At 34.8% G+C, this 18417-nt stretch overlaps 1 protein-coding gene across 1 annotated transcript in view; it reads left to right on the top strand.

Annotated features, from left to right (window-relative positions):
* Nucleotides 1-18417, top strand: part of ASCC3 (activating signal cointegrator 1 complex subunit 3) — a 335161-nt gene that overhangs the window by 138899 nt on the left and 177845 nt on the right. Inside the window, exons 12-13 of the mRNA XM_061427741.1 lie at nucleotides 2939-3115; nucleotides 5640-5711. Coding sequence (XP_061283725.1) covers nucleotides 2939-3115; nucleotides 5640-5711 — 249 coding nt within the window. The remainder of the gene's footprint in view (nucleotides 1-2938; nucleotides 3116-5639; nucleotides 5712-18417) is intronic.

Raw genomic sequence — 18417 nt, forward strand, 5'->3', positions numbered from 1 at the left:
GATGACCTACAAGACCTTCTAGAACTACTAACAAAAAAAGATGTCCTTTTCATCACAGGGGACTGGAATGCCAAAGTAGGAGGTCAAGAGATACCTGGGTTATCAGGCAAGTTTGGCCTTGGAGTACAGAATGAAGCAGGGCAAAGGCTAACAGAGTTTTGCCAAGAGAATGCTCCAGTCATAGCAAACACACTCTTCCAACAACACAAGAGATGAGTCTGCACATGGATATCATCAGGTGGTTAATACCAAAATCATATGGATTATATTCTTTGCAGCCAAAGATGGAGAAGCTCTATACAGTCAGCAAAAACGAGACCTGGGGCTGAGTGTGGATCACATCATGAACTCCTTATTGCCAAATTCAGACTTAAACTGAAGAAAGTAGGCATAACCACTGGACCATTCAGGTATGACCTAAATCAAATCCCTTACAGTTATACAGTGGAAGTGACAAATAGATTTAAGAGATTAAATTTGATAGAGTGCCTGAAGAACTATGGACGGAGGTTCATGACATTGTATAGGAGGCAGTGATCAATACCATCCTCAAGAAAAACAAATGCAAAAAGGCAAAATAGTTGTCTGAGGAGGCCTTAAAAATAGCTGAGAAAAGAGAAGTAAAAGGCAAAAGAGTAAAAGAAAGATATATACACCTCAATGCAGAGTTCCAAAGAATGCCAGTAAAGGACAGAAATGGTATGGACCTAACAGAAGCAGAAGGTATTAAGAAGAGGTGGCAAGAATACACAGAACTATACAAAAAACATCTTCGTAACCCAGATAACCACAATGGTATGATCACTCACTTAGAGCCAGACATCCTGGAATGTGAAGTCCAGTGGGCCTTAGGAAGTATCACTACGAACAAAGTTAATGGAGGTGATGGAATTCCAGTTGAGCTATTTCAAATCCTAAAAGGTGATGCTGTGAAAGTGCTGCACTCAATATGCCAGCAAATTTGGAAAACTCAGCAGTAGCCACAGGACTGGAAAAGGTCAGTGTTCATTCCAATCCCAAAGAAAGGCAATGCCAAAGAATGCTCAAACTACCACACAATTGCTCTCATCTCACACACTAGCAAAGTAATGCTCAAAATTCTCCAAGCCAGGCTTCAGCAATATCTGAACTATGAACTTCCAGATATTCAAAAATTTAGAAAAGGCCGAGGAAGCAGAGATCAAATTGCCAACATCTGCTGGATCATCAAAAAAACAAGAGAGTTCCAAAAAAACGTCCACTTCTGCTTTATTGATTATACCAAAGCTTTTGACTGTGTGGATCACAATAAACTGTGGAAAATTCTTCAAGAGATGGGAATTCCAGACCACATTATCTGCCTCCTGAGAAATGTGTATGCAGGTCAAGAAGCGACAATTAGAATTAGACATAGAACAGCAGACTGGTTCCAGTTTAGGAAAGGAGTACATCAAGGCAGTATATTGTCAGCCTGCTTATTTAATTTATATGCAGAGTACCTCATGCAGAATGCCAGACTGGATGAAGCACAAGCTGGAATCAAGATTGCTGGGAGAAATACCAGTAACCTCAGATGTACAGATGGCACCACCCTTATAGCAGAAAGTAAAGAGGAACTAAGGAGCCTCTTGATGATAGTGAAAGAGCTGCTTAAAGCTCAGCATTCAAAAAACTAAGATCATGTCATCCAGTCCCATCACTTCATGGCAAATAGATGTGGAAACAATGACAGATTTTATTTTGGGGGCTTCCGAAATCATTGCAGATGGTGGCTGCAGCCATGAAATTAAAAGAGGCTTGCTTCTTGGAAGAAAAGTTGTAACCAGCCTAGTCAGCATACTAAAAAACAGAGACATTACTTTGCTGACAAAGATCCATATAGATGAAGTTAAATGGACTACTGGTTTTTCCAGTAGTTATATATGGATGTGAGAGTTGGACCATAAAGAAAGGTGAGCACTGAAGAGTTGATGCATCTGAGCTGTGGTGTTGGAGAAGACTCCCTTGGACTGCAAGATCACACCAGTCAATCCTAAAGGAAATCAACCCTGAATATTTATTGGAAGAACAGATGTTGAAGCTGAAACTCCAATACTTTGGCCACCTGATGCAAAGAGCGGACTCATTGGAAAAGATCCTGATGCTGGGAAAAATTGAAGGCGGGAGGAGAAGGGGACAAACAGAGACTGAGTTTGTTGGATGACATCACCGACTCAGTGGACCTGAGTTTAAGCAAGCTCCGGCTGTTGGTGATAGACAGGGAAGCCTGGCGTGCTGCAGTCCATGAGGTTGCAGAGTCGGATACGACTGAGAAACTGAACCGAACTGAATGAACACAAAGAATGAAGCTTAGTACATTCTTTGAGAATGTACTTGTAAATTTTCCCCCCAAGTTTTGGCTGTTATTCCACGCAAACTCTCCCTTATACAGTATATCATTTTAAATTTAAATTTGTAAAACACTGAAAGAATCTGCCTTAATTATTTCAGACTTTTAAGTGTTTGTGTTTAAAATGAATTTGAAATTACTGAACTTGAGAATAAAGAGTATATACTTTAAATGCTTGAAATTATAAGTTAACACATGTCTTTCCTAACACATGTCAATTGCCTTGTTACATTTTTAGGAGGAAAACAAAAGAAACCATTTAACTAATAGAATTTTCTGGTTCAGGAAATACACTAACAGTACATTTATAATCATTTTTATATCATTCCACATGCCAAATTTAGTCCAATTTTTTTCATATTATCTTTCAGACTATGTGTTGTTACTCTTATCTTGATATCTTTAGTGATCTTATTTTCTGCAAATGTTTCATACTTTATACTACCAAAGCTTACTTTAAACTAAGTACAAATCCAGTCTTATACATTATTTAATACTTATGCATGTTATTTATAAATTACTTAATTAAATAATTTACTTAATATCTTATATGTTATTTAACTCCTATAGGTTGAATCCACACAGAGTATGATAAGAATTCTTGGACTCTCTGCTACCTTACCCAACTACCTCGACGTTGCTACATTTTTACATGTTAATCCCTGCATTGGACTTTTCTTCTTTGATGGCCGTTTTCGACCTGTTCCTCTTGGACAGACATTTCTAGGGATCAAAAGTGCAAATAAGGTAAATACTTCTTTTAAAAAATTATGCTTTTCTAGAAATATTTTTGTTGATGTATTGTTTAATACTTGTTTGACATTAGAGACTTCAGACCAGCATTACAAATATGACAGCTTAGAAGAAAATCAAGTGCATTTCCTCAACTATATGTAGGAGAATGTCTCCTCTCCAAAAAGCTGCTTGTAATAGCTTGCATTGCTGTTATCAGTGAATATTTTGTATTCTTAGCTAAGAATACAGGTTATATATATATTTAAGAAGTTATTCTGGTGGGTTTGTTAACTCACTGATGAGGTAATCATTTATACATGTATCAAATCTCCTGAAAGAAGTTATTCTGATAGGATTGAAGGCAGTAAATAATAAAAGACTCTAGTTAAATCAGTAATATATATTATGATATATTATTCATCTAAAATAAGTAATACCATATATACAATTGAAAAATAATTTCATGGTAACAACTACTAAATGAGGTGTTCTGTTTAATTTGTTGTATAATTATCATATTAATTATATATACAATCAGCATTTCTGAAATTCTTTTGTGGTGTTCCTTAAATGTTATTACCATGTACCATTTGCATTATCAGGGTGCTTATTTTAGGCTTTTATAGAATCATGAAGGAATATTTTGCTTAAAATTTATACATTTATTAAGTTTCATGACACTTATTTCCCCCTGTGGAACAAATAGTTTTAGGAGAAGATTCATGGGCCATATGACCTCTTTATGAAAGAAAATGAGATAGAATCATGTGTTACTGTGTCAAACTTGATCTTTAGTGTATTATATTACTTCTTGTCTAAAAATAATTTTGTTACTAAAATAGAGCTATTTTTACCTTACAATATTATAAATAAAATACTTAGCTTAGAAAATACTAAGAGCCAATATCACTGCAACAGTTAATATACTCTATCTGCTTATTAACTAAGATATGTTTAGAATTGTGGGGAACCATTTCAAAATGTATACACAAAGGATAGTTCATGATGTAATAATAGTTATGAAATACATCTTTTATTTGATTGTTTCAAGTGGTTTTCAGTATTACTTGCTGCTTTTTTTGTTATATCTTAAAATATATTTGATTATTTAGTTTATTTTAATGTATCATTAGAACAGATGTAGAGTTGTGTATAAGATTGTTCTTTCAGTTCATAATTTGAATGATAGCAGATGATTATCCCAGAAAAATATAAAGTGTTTTCAGATGCTTTCAGCCATCATAGAACTTATTTTTATCATAGAAATTGTTAAATCACTTAAACCTAATTAAATTCTAAGTATTTTCACCACACTATGTTAGCATTGTAATCATAAAAGGAATGGTGTGAGATGTTGATCTGTGGTAATTATTTAGAAGGTTCAGAAATTTGGCAAAATTTACAAAATACTTTTATCAATCTTATGTAGTATAAATAATAAACTAATTATACATATTAGTTTTCTAAATGGAGAAGGCAACTAAAATGCATTAGTTTTACACTCAGCTGACATATACAGTTGGTAACAATTAAGCAACTCCCCAGGGTGTCGTTTAATATATTGTAACCATTGTTAATTTGTCATTTCTTATACTAAGAAATCCTTGTGGATTTTTGAAAGTTTCTTTCAGAAGCTCATGATATGATTCAGTTGTTGTGGAAGAACATGGGAAAATAGTGTCTAATGATTGAGAATTTTGTTTGGAGGAGTTTTGGTGGGTTTTTTTTAATAATTAATGGAGAGTCAATTGTCTTGTGATTATTTCATCTTACTTAATCACTAAGTCATAAGAGTTCCAGAATGTTAAAATGAAAGGATCTAAATTATAGTCATTTTAGATGTATAACATTTTCATCCCATGCAAAGTCTTAATCAGTGTTAAATAGAGAGACACAAGCTTGGTCACATGCCTCCTGCTTTATGGTAACCACCTTACCTTTTTATGGTTGGAAGTCATCTCATCATTAATAGAGAAAATGAGACCTTTTTAAAATTCATGAATTTGATACTAAATTTCCAATCAATTTGGAAAATGTTTCTGTAGAAAAATATTTACTGAACTCCATATTCATTACAGAAATAGTAAGTTTCCTTACATTTTGATATTCTGTGGTAATATTCTGTGATTTTGAGAGTTAGGAAAGCTCTGTATTTTTATGGAATGAAACAGAAGAAAAACAGCCTGAAGAATGGGCTTCTCTGGGGAAAACAGTGAAAAGAAACTTAAAATTATTTTAAAATATCTCTAATTAGAATATTGTTCTTAAAATTATTGTCTTTAAAAAACTTGGCATTCTTAATAAAGTTAGTACACTGAAAGTGTTGCATATGAGGTATTTTATTTGTAGTTTTTAATTACATTGTGTTTACTTCCTATGGGTTGTTATATATTACGTATTGATACTGCACTTTTATTTCAGCATTCTGGCTAATCTGAAAATAAAAGGAGATGCCTCATAATTGGTAAAGATTTTTTTGTAGCTAAGCAGTTTATAATTGCTCTATTTGATATTTTTCATTTTTAAAAACTTTAAGGTGCAGCAGTTAAATAACATGGATGAAGTATGTTATGAAAGTGTTTTGAAGCAAGTAAAGGCTGGACATCAGGTACACTTTATCCTGTTTTTAGAGATTACATAATGATTAAAATTATTAATTTTATGGTCTTAAAAGTGTTCTTCAATTCTGAAATAATGATCCACAGGTTTTATTTCTTAGTAATATTTTAGTCCACTAGGTAACCATTTAAGTCATAAATTTTTCAAAGATAGTACTATCATCCTGATATTGATAGATCATGCTGTTTTGTTTGCCATTTTTATTAAATAGATAAGAGGAAGAAGAATTTCATCCTTAAGATAATACCAACCTCCTCTCACACATCAAAAATTTTAGTTTATTTGCATAATGTAAGAAATTAACATGCTATATTACTGTTGTTTCATGAAGTAGTAGCAATTGAAATATATATATAATAAATTTTCATGTTGTTTGGATATTAACTGCTCTTACTTTAAATTCCAAGGTTCAAGATGTTACAATAAGGATTGTTAAGAAAAATGTAGAATAATGATAATTACTTACATAACAGCTAACCAATGCCAAATTGTATATGGTTCTTCAGGTTACTTTATATTATTATGGGATTTTTTTTCTACATTGTTAGCCTTTTATGGCAGGTAAAATGAAATTCTGGTCCTTTGTTTTTAAAATATTTTAAAAAGCAGTGACATCTTCTTTTTCCCCCAGACTAAATATTGTTTGGAATCTCAATATATAAAACAAAGATAAACTAGAATTGAAAGTGGAATACTGCCCACTCAGCATTCTTGATGCATTTTTTTTCCCCCTTAAAGGCACAGTTTTAAAATTCTAACCTCAAGAAAATGTCCTTAGCAGCAAAAGAGACACAGATGTATAGAACAGTCTTTTGGACTCTGTGGGAGAGGGCGAGGGTGGGATGATTTGGGAAAGTGGCATCATTGAAACATGTATATTATCATATGTAAAAACGAATCGCCAGTCCAGTTTCGATGCATGATACAGGATGCTCAGGGCTGGTGCACTGGGATGACCCAGAGGGATGGTATGGGGAGAGAAATGGGAGGGGGGTTCAGGATGGGGAACACATGTATACCCATGGCGGATTCATGTCAATATATGGCAAAACCAATACAATATTGTAAAGTAAAAAAATAAAAAATAAATAAGAATAAAACAAAAACAAACAGAAAAGATCAGAAAAAAAAAAACGTCCTTAGTTATAGGAATAACTTTTATGGAAAAGAAATCATGATTAAATTGTATGAGAATATTAGTAACTTATTAATATATTTCTTAATGATCAATAAATACCTGAAACTGCTAAAATTACCTTACACTTATTATCTCATTGACTTCTCTCAGCAGCCAATGAGGCAGACACTGTTATCCTAATTTCTCAGATAAGATGATGAGATGCTGTGCTGAATGAAGTAACACATTGCCTTTGTTTTTACTTGTGCACTTACAAATAAGACCATGCAAGTGTAGCATCTTGGCTAGCCATGGTCTCATATCACTTTATTTGGATTTATTTTATAGCTTTGGTCCTCTTTGATCTTCATTAGAGAACTGCTTAGTGGGGTTCCATTATTTATCATGTACAAGTAAAGAAGTATAAAAAAACCAATGTTCTTTCTTTAATACAAAAATATGACCAAATACCACCAGTTTATTCTTGGTCTGGAGACAGAAAACTTTTCTGGAAAGGGCCAGATAGTAAATATTTTAGACTTTGTGGGGCTTATGTTTCAGGTACTCACCTGTGCTATTGTAGCATGAAAGGAGCCATGGACAATATAGGAACAATTGGGCATGGCTATGTTCCAATAAAACTTTATTTATAAGAACAGGAACAGATGCATTCAACTTTCAAGCTGTAGTGTACCAACCTTTGTTCTAGATTTCCTCATGAGATTTATTTGTAGCAAATGTCTGATGATCCTAAAATGCTATCTTGAGAAACTTTTGGTAGCGTTTCACAGGAAATCCTAAAACACAGCGATATGTTGCATAGCCACCAGTGTTTGCACCATCTTGTAAAAGAACAGGATAAATTAAGTGTAATTAGCTAGATGTTACCACCATGGACATTTATTTCCAACTTTTATATTACAGACGATATCAACTATGTTATTAGCTAAGGAATCTAACTCTGGAGCCTATGCCATATTAGAAATATTCAGTAAATATTTCAATGTTTTCTCCATTAACTTTTTTAAATTTACTTTATTTTTTAGAACAATTTTGGGTTCACAGCAAAACTGAGCAGGAAGTAGAAAGAGTTCTCATACACCCCCTACCCTGGCACATGCACAGCCTCCTCCACCATCAACTTATCTTCCACTGGTGTGACACTTTGGTTTCAGTCTATGAGCTCATGTTGACACACCAATATCACCTAAAGTCCATCGGTTACATTAGGCTTCACTCTCCATGTTGTACTTTCTATGGGTTTGGACAATGTATCCACCATTATAGTGTCATACAGAAAATTTCACTGCCCTGAAAGCCCTCTCTGCTCAACTGATTCATCCTTCCTTCCCCTTAACCATTGCTAACCATTCATCTTTTCATTGTCTGTAGTTCTGTGTGTTCCAGAATGTCATATAGTTGGAATCATATAAGATTGTAGCCTTTTGTAGTTTATAGCCTTCTCAGAATAGTTTCTTTCATAATATGTGTTTGAGGTAACTCCCTGCTTTTTCATGGCTTGATAGCTTGTTTTTTTTTTAGCACTTAATAATATTCCATTGTCTGGATGTACCACAATTTATGTGTACATAACAGCTTTGAACAGATTTTATGTGGACATTAGTTCTCACTTCCTTTGGGTATATACCAAGGAGTGCAATTGCAAGATCAATATTTATTAAACTACTTCAACCTTTCTCCATATAATCTTATGTTATGAAATATGTCTTTTAAAAAAATAAAATGCAGCTTTATTCCTAAATATTGGGAAATATAATGGTTGTATCTTCTATTGTAGGTAGATAAAAGTCCAGGTAAATATATTTAAAGAATCCTAGGAAGATTGTATCCTCTTCCTCTTCTGGCATAGTTTGTTCTCTGGCTGTTACAGGGGCTAACATGTCCCTCTAGAGATCATAAAGTTCAAATGCTGTCTGGGCATGTTTCATCAGTAGAGATTAGATCTCACTGCCAGCCCTTTCATTCTTAGTGATACCATCCATTGCATTACTTTTCAAAACAATAACTGCCATAGGGCAGGCACTTCTAGTAGTAAATTCAGAGCAGACAAGAGTGAGATGGAGAGTGAGGTTCACAGTGCTGGTTCCTGTTTAGAAAGGACAGCAAAGCTGGGAAGCCTCAGGAGAGGAGGAACCCAGGAATATAGAGAGCGCAAAACTACGGCAGAAGCTGCACACATGCATTACCTCCCGTTTTTTGTGTGCATGTCACGGTGTCCACAATCACTAGCCTTTTAAGGATAGGTGACCACCAAGCTGTCTCCTTTCTGTACACTTTGATCTGGCTAAAAATACACTGTGGGTGACTCTGTAAAGTGTGGTTGCAGTTTAAGAACCCACCGGAACGCTTCGGTATCAGTTCCTATCCAGATCTGTGCTCACATCCCTCTGCCCTAAGAAGTAGAGTTTAGGCTGCAGGTCTCACAGTTTCTGTCTCAATGACTAGTGATGATGTTTGTTTTCCATAATAGTGGGACTTTCTTCAGTTCTCTACACATACTACATACCCATTTACTTTTTTAAATTGTAAAACTAAAATAACTGTTTAAATTTTTTTTCATAGTTCTACTATTATTTTACCATTTCAAATTATTATTATAATTTTTATTCATGACCTGCTGGTCTTTTTTAATCCATTTGCACATGTACCTTTTAATTTTCCTCATTCAAACTTAATTTTAATTATTAGTTACAGTCCATTGCTAAATTATAATTACACTGTATATACAGTTTTATATTCACTGTTTTCCTTAATGAATAGTAAATAGTTTTCATTCTTTCTTCACGATCTTCTCAATGTTAATGTCTGTAAGAGACAGAAGGGAGTTTTTATTCAAGTTCTAAGTTTTAGATGCTGTGTAAGTCACTTTGGACTTTTAAATCTTCATAATCTTCTAATATAAGCATTAAATCTCCTTTTGTTAAAAGAGAAAATGAGCATAAGACATGTTAAGCAGCTTCTCAAGGCCATACAGCTAGTAAAAGGTCACACCAGGATTGAAATACAAGCTTATGTTGATAAAATACACAGCATCTTCAGTACTTGACACTGTCACTTTAGCATTAAGCCAACGTCAGCTGTTCTTATTATTGGTTATCCCGCCATTATTGAGTATATTAAATGTTTGAGGCTTGCTCTTATTAAAGATGTGCTAAGTTGCTTCAGTTATGTCTGACTCTGCAACCCCATGGACTGTCATCTACCAGGCTCCTATGTCCATGGGATTCTCCAGGCAAGAATGCTAGAGTAGGTTGCCATGCCCTTCTCCAGGGCATCTTCCCAACCCAGGGATTGAACCTGTGTCTATTAAGGCTCCTGACTTAAGACAGGTGGATTCTTTACCACTAATGCCACCTGGGAAGTCCCTTATTAAGGACAGGGCTGCTGTAGTGATCATCTATTATTTTTTCTATTGAAATGTTTACTTAGGGTAAGTTGTCTAAAATAAGATTATGGCACAAATGGCCACATTTTGTGATCTTACCCCATTATCCTGTCATGCACTCCAAATGGGGTTATTTTGTTGTCATAGCAGACCTACAAAGGATTTTACAAACATACACCATGTCCTTCTGAATAATTTTATCAAGTTGTATGATGTAAGTTATGATCTGATGTGTGTGTGTCATTTTGAATTTGTTTTACAATTTTAAGGTGTATAAGACCGTGTGTTTTACCAGTGAAATTTTTTCTTATCTACAATTACCTCTAAATTATGATTACAAAAACACATGTTTTACATACCATTTTGTCCGTGCTTTGCTTTGGATGTGCTGCTACTTTCAATTAGAAAAACATGTTCTTCCCTGTGTTTTTTGCTTCATGTGTGACCCTGTGGTCTTTGGCCTTTGTAATTACATCTTTAAAATGTTTAATATAAAATATGATTAATATACTGATAACAGAGAGTGACCAGTAAAAGAGTTTAAACAAATTTAACCTTTGGGCACTCCATAAAGTAAAAATGAGGGGGGAAAAAATGATTGAATTCTACCATTCAGAGATAGTGTTGGTGTATGTCCTTCTATTTCTTAAAATGCATTTTACTCCCTTAATTTTCCAATTTCTCTATTTTCTCTCCCTAAAGATACGATAGAAAAATAAATGGAAACAATAACATGTAAATAAACACTTAAAGATGTCAGATTTTAAAAGTTTAATCACTGTTCTTTGTGGGTTTGTTTTTTTTTTTGTTTTTTTTTTTTAGGATTTGTGTTCCAGTGGAACAGGTCCCACTAAATAAGACTCAGTTATAAGGAAATATTGTTGGTTAAGTTCCTAGTGTGGTGTCATGTACATGGGGACTCTGATAAATAGGATTTTGTTTGATAAATTGCTCATCTTCATAGATCCTTAGTTTATTGGGGATACTGGGAAATATTGAATGCATCAGGACTATGGCCCATTGGTTGATATTTGCCTCTAATATTACTGGTATTACAAATGCCCAGGCCAGTACCTTCAGATGTTAAGTACTATGTTGTTGGTTGTTAAAGCAGCATCTTAGTCTTTTACATTAATGTGATCATTTCAGTAAAAAGCTCTTTTACAACACACTTTGAGAACAAACCTCTTTTTCATTTCTTTAAATTATCTGTATTATGTATGTAACTTTGGGAAAGTTGCCCAAAACTAAAATCTTTTTCTGTTTTAATCTTTTCAAAAGGATCGTTCTGTCTTTAAATCTTCTATTTGCAAGTTTCTCTGCCAAATACTGTTTGGCTTAGAAGTTCAGTTAGCTTGATAGGTGGCAGCTTCTGCTGATTGTCCTTGTAATATGTCCAGAACTGGGATTGAAAAGTGTGCTTACTTGGAAAAGAGGATTGTTACGCATTTTGACTTTGGAAGCTGAGGTAGATACCTATTTCAACAAGGCTAGCAATCTTTGTCTGAATCCATCACACAAGAATTGCTATTAATACTTCATGGTAGTCTTTGATTACTAAGACTCATATGGAAGTTTGTTTTCAGGGCCTTGCATTCCTTCACTGGATTATTTTTCTCTTATCTGCTTGAAGAAATGCCTTCACTAAGCTGTGGTCCTTTGCTTTTATTAGAAGGTTAACAGAAAAGTCCCCAGTGGAGTAGAGTTTAAAGTTTCATTTTTTCCCTCATAATTGAGGTTGAGTATAATGTTATCGTAGTCACTTGCTGTCTTTGTGTAAGGTTCCAAGTGATAAATTCCAACAAATGAGTTTGTATCCATCTGTCAGAAAATGAAAAATAGATAATTCAACAATCTTTTAACTTATTATCTCAAAAATTGACAGCTAAATTAACTCTTCAATTATATTATTCTGCCTAACTCTAGTGACTGAAAGGTCTAACAATATGTACTTCATTCTAAGAAATTCTTCTGTATAAATGTTTTGTTTTACATATGAAAGTGCAGTAAATTGTGTGTGTGTGTGTATCTGTGTGTGTACAGAGAGACATAAAGAGAAATAGGCAGACAGAAAGCTTTGGTCTGGAATTCAGTTATAACTAACTGCACATTAGTGCATTCTTATTAAGCAGCCAGTATATATTTGATAAATGTACTTTTCTTTATTATTAAGGGAGCATAAGTTATTTCTTATAGGGCTGTGTACCTAACAAACTATAGCTTTATTTTACTGCCTTTTAAATATAGCTTAGCAGTTAGTGTACAGTAGTAAAAAAATTGTAAGTCAGTCTGTTCTAGTTCAGGAAAACATTCAATCTTTTTTTTTTTTTTTTTTTGCTACCACTTCATGCCCCACCCAGAGAAGGCAATGGCACCCCACTCCAGTACTCTTGCCTGGAAAATCCCATGGATGGAGGAGCCTGGTGGACTGCAGTCCATGGGGTCGCTAGAGTCAGACACGACTGAGCAACTTCACTTTCACATTTCACTTTCATGCATTGGAGAAGGAAATGGCAACCCACTCCAGTGTTCTTGCCTGGAGAATCCCAGGGACGGGGAGCCTGGTGGGCTGCCATCTATGGAGTCACACAGAGTCGGACACGACTGAAGCGACTTAGCAGCAGCAGCATGCCCCACCACCTTGCCAACTAGTTAAAAAAATTCTTTCAATGACTATTCCTTAATTTTGTTTATTTGTTTGCCTTCAAGTTGTTTCATATTTTAGATTTTCTCTCTAGTTGTGCTTCCCCTAAACAATTTTATTGGAGCAACTACTTTTCAGACCATTATTAAGACTAAAAATATGTGTCCATTTCAAAAAAAAAAAAAAACTATAACTCTCAGGCAAATAAATACTTTTCATGCTGAGAATTAAGTTTCCTCTTATATATATAAATGAATTAATTTTGTTTCTCTCCACTTAAATTTAATTAGAACAGAGCAAATTTCATGTTCAAAAGCCATGCTGATGATCTCTGATCATAATGTTGCATGGGTTTCAGTGTACCAATCATCCAAACTTGTGTGTTCGTGTACTTAATAGATTTCATGTGCAACTTTGTCTTAAAAGTATTAAAAGCAGTAGGAGGCAGTTGTGTTCCACTCAAGCATGTGTGATGACAGATGGAGAAAATCTTTTCATGTTGACTTTTCAACAGCCATACTCTGCAAGACTTCAAGCTCTTCTTGGCTATTGGGAAATTAAAAGTTGGCGATTCAGCCTTTAATTTTGATCCATCTGCTCAAACTAATGAGACGTCTCATTTGTAAGCTTCTCTTTGCGTTACCAAATGCAAGTACAGCTTTATCATTCCTGTTAATAATTCCCCTCCTCCTGTGTAACTCGCAGAATGGGAAAATAATTGATGCCTTAACCCTATTGAGATTTTTCTAGTTATACAAACTTTGTTACAGTGATAGGAAAAGAAATTAGAAACTGCCTCAGAGGTTATAGCATATTTTTTAAGTTTACTTGTTCTTTTTTCACATTATCAAAATGTTAAGATCCTTACTCAATAGCTTCTTACTCAAAGTCTACCTCCAGTTTCAAGAATAAAAGGTTTTGCAGTATTAAAAAGAAAAAAATAATTTCAACCTTGGATTAATGCTAAACATCAGCTTTTCCTTATTCACATATGTGCCTTTTTCTTCATTATTTGTAAGTTTTTCATAGATATATATGTTTCTAGTAAGAAACCACCTTAAAAATTGACTAATAATTATATATTAATTTATTACTGTCTTAAGGAAATTCTTTGTTTTTTAGCATTATAGTTTATCTAAAAATAATTATGTCCAATTGAAAAAACTACTTTGCTAACTTTTATAATGGAATTTTTCCATTGACCCTTTGCCTAAAAAGTTTTCTTCCTCCATCTCTCATTCTTGGTACTAATGGTTTTGTCATATCAAATTTGTCTGCGGCATGAATTTTATAGGTAAAGTATTTCAGAGCTTCTTTCTTTTCTGCCTTCTTTGCTTCCTCCCTTCCCCAAACTTTGACATCAGCCCCAAGGAATAGAAGAGCAAAATTCATATTCAAGCCCCATTGTGCTTAGTTGCTCAGCTGTGTCCAGCTCTTTGCAACCCTGTGGACTGTAGCCTGCTAGGCTCCTCTGTCCATGGGATTTCCCAGGTAAGAATGCTGGAGTGGGTTGCCATTTCCTCCTTCAGAGGATCTTCCCGACTCAGAGACTGAACTCGGATCACCTTTGTCTCCTTCATTGCAGGCAGATTCTTTACCTTCTGAGCCAATCTGAGCAAAATGTATAAGGAGGGGACATTTTAACAATTATGAGCATAAGAATTAAGGACATTTCTCCTTCATCTTTGCTGCTAAAGATGGTAGTACTAAAGAAACATTTTAGGTGTTTTCTAAGTATGAGAAACGCTAAAGGAAGCATTCACTAAACCTCTACCTTTGGGGAAAAGAAAACAAAACCCCTCCCTACCTATCGGAAGAAAACTCTGATGAGTCTGCTATCAAATTGAAATTTCCTTATTCTTCCTTATTTCACAGGCAAAATTAGTTTTTGATACTGTTGAGTTCTATATTTTATGTTTTAATCCGTATTACTAGTGTTCACTTAGATATTTTTTTTTTCGTCTTCTCTCTGTATGATTTCCATAGTATATCTGTGTACATTTAGTTAAAATGAAGACTAAAACAGAACATTCTTATATCATAGAAGGAGTTTCTGGTATGACATAATGAAAATGTATCAAAGAGAATTGAATTATAATTATATTTAGAAGTCAAAATTTTAAAATTAGACAGTATAGTTCAGGGAAGTAGTTTTTTAGCACTGTCAGCTGCAAGGTTGATCCTGTGATCACTGTACTGGGTACTTTGGTCATGCCTAACTTAGGAACATGGAAAATGATGTCAGCCGAGGCATTCTGCTCTTTCCCCTGCCAAAGCCAAAGGGAGTTCCAACTAAATATTAAGTCAAAGCAAAACTTGATACATGCTTAATGAAAGTCTGTTTTGTTTTTTTAAGGCGAAACTCCCTTATGATGGTCACTCACAGCTGGGAATAAAATAATCAAAGGGATTACAAAGAGGTTATAAAGTGGAAGTAGTTGCAAAATGCCAGTTTTTCTTTGTGCTTTTCTTTTCTGGCTCTTGTAATACAAACTCACCTTCCTTGTCTTTACCTTCTAACCTTTTGGGCCATCTTTTTTCATTGTTTGCAGCCTTTAGTGGATCTCTGCTTCATCTTGCTAGACTTCTGGTTGATGTCTTTTGGTACAGAGAAAGCAACAAGTCACCACATGTTCAGGACCCCATGGGGCAGGACCTAAGCCTTACACTTAGGTCAAATGATTCCTTCTCTACCTGACTTGTTCCTAGACCCTTTTAAAATTTAGCACTCTGGATCATTCCATCCCAGTTATTGACCTTTATGAAATAACTTATATATTTATATTCCTAACCCAGAGCTCTTCCCTGAACTCTAGATCCATATTATCCTGGCTGACCTCTCCTCCTGGATATCACAAATACAGTATTCCAAACCAAGTACATAATTTGCCCCCTCTAAACCAATGGTTATTTCTTCCATTATTCCTTGGTTCAATTCAGTGAATGGCATAACTATAGATAGAGTTCTGTAAAACAGAAACCTAAAAGTCACCCTAGTCAACTCTGTCTCCTGTGTTCTCATTTCTAGTCCATCATTAAGACCTGTTGATTTGACCTGCCTCTTAAGTCTTCTCATTTCTTTCCATCACTTTCTTTTGCACCATCACCTCCAGCACCTAATCCAGGTACCTGTCAGGTCATCCATGACACCTCTTAGCTGCTTTGCCTCTCTTAACTCTTCCTTCTATGTCCATTCTGGCCTTGCTCTAGCTGTTCTGTCCACTGGAGCTGTATCCTTTCAAGGTACAGCTCCAGAATGACACATGAGTACTTAAGGCTCCTTTCAAAGGGCCCAGGGGTCCCTATATTGTTTGGCCATTACCTCTTTTCATTTTCATCACATACGTGTCTTTCCCTCATCTCCCACCTCCCATCTTCCTGGTCTTTCAGGCCTTCTTTCTTTTAGAGATGCTCTTTAACTTGCCCCTGAGCTAGTGTATAACTTGTTCTCTCTGCCTCACACATTCTTCCTTATTCTCCACTTAGTTGTTCTCTACTAAATCCTTTAGATTTCATCTTTCTTAAAGAAGCCTTTTTTTTTTTTCACCTCTTTCACCTCCCTGTTATGAACTATATAATAACACAATGTATGTCTTCTTCCTCTTTCTTACTATAGATTTACATTTTTCCTGGCTGTTTTTGATTAATAACCACTTTTCAGTAGAAGATCGTAAGTCACATAGGAAAGGGGGCATCTCTACTCCGGCTCATAATCATATTATCATGGCCTTACCAGTACCTAGCACACAGCTGGTGTTCACATATTGTGTGACGAATAAGTGAATGGAAGATATGGTAGTCTTTGTAAGTCTTATTCTTAAAGGATTAGGGAGCAATCAACTTCAAAGAAAATAATAATTAGATCCACAGTAAGCCGAACGCCCAGGCTGAGGAAAGAACACCTGGAGAAGTGGCATGACATCAAAGATTGCTTTGATTACTTTCTTAAGGAGTTTTTTCCTCCCTGTAGTCTATAAAGATCAATGAAAGAATGCTGGTATTCTCCTTAAAAATATTTTATTACATACATTTATTCTTAATATTATTTCATGTATTTATAGTCTTCTCTGTTAGAAGTACTAAATTATCTCATTTTCTCCTAAAATAAAATGTCCATGTGACTTAGCTGTTTTTCATGATATGGGTAACATTTGTGCCACCAGTTATTTTAAGTTAATATGTTCTTTCTTTTATTTCTACTCATTAAGCCCTAGAGGAGTAACTTTTGAACCCTTTAGAAATTCTACAATTTTAAGAAAGCGAAGTTTCTGAACTATAGTTTACCAAAGGAGTACTCAATTATACTCGAGATTTTATCAGTTTCTTTGTTAGCTTTGTAATGTTTTCTTAATTTGCACAGGGAATACTTTTTGATGAGGAATATTAGAATTGCGTTTTCCTTCATTGTTCTTAACATTACTTTTTTGCTAAGTCTTTAAGGACTTTTATTACTAAAATAACACATTCTTATAACAATTGAATCAACACAAATATGTGAAAAGAAAAGACTAGTGAATTACTGTTGTCTCCTCACCACTGCTCACTTCAGTGCCTTTGCGCATGAGCGTATTCAGTTTTCTCCTGGTGCATACAGACATATACAGGTATGTACATACCTTTAGGCGTTTGAGCTTTTTAATGTTGGTAATCAGTGGTTTCTGGAATTACAGCACAAATTGTTCAAGCACATGGAACAGTTTGTCTCAGAATGACTTTTAGAAGTTTTCAGGATATAAACTAAAATTTCATCTATCCTTATACAGCCTATAGGTCTTCTGCCAAAAGATCAAAAGAAAAAAAAATGCTGTGTATAATCTTGGAATAAAATTGGAAGTAATACAAGTGGTTTTACTTTTGTGAAACTGGTTTTATTTTTATATGTTGAATCAGTAAAATTTCCTTATAGAAGTTATCAACACCATTTCTATCCATTTTCTCATTCTGTGTCTTCTTTGTTGCCCCTCTTCATATTTAAGTAGAAAAATGTGAAGATAGTACGAGTTTTGCTTTGCCCTCTTATAGGTACTATTATGTTGCTGTTGCTAAGTTGCTTCAGTCGTGTCCGACTCTGTGTGACCCCATAGACGGCAGCCCACCAGGCTCCCCCGTCCCTGGGATTCTCCAGGCAAGAACACTGGAGTGGGTTGCCATTTCCTTCTCCAATGCATGAAAGGGAAAAGTGAAAGTGAAGTCGCTCAGTTATTTCCGACTCTTAGCCACCCCATGGTCTGCAGCCCACCAGGCTCCTCAGTCCATGGGATTTTCCAGGCAAGAGTACTAGAGTCGGGTGCCATTGCCTTCTCCAACTATTACCACATTATTATATAATTTTCCTGTCAGATCTGTATAACTGTAACTATCAGACTTTGCATATATGCTTTTTGCAAGTAGCCAGTGTATAAATGCATGTTTTACATGAAAAGTAAAGTTAGTTAAATTGTATATAATTTGTTCCAAATTTTATTATTTGAAAGATTTGATATAGATCTATAGTTGATTTAAATGAAATATTCCAAACTTAGGAAGTG

Source organism: Bos javanicus, chromosome 9, assembly GCF_032452875.1.
Source record: "Bos javanicus breed banteng chromosome 9, ARS-OSU_banteng_1.0, whole genome shotgun sequence".
Lineage (NCBI taxonomy): Eukaryota > Metazoa > Chordata > Mammalia > Artiodactyla > Bovidae > Bos > Bos javanicus.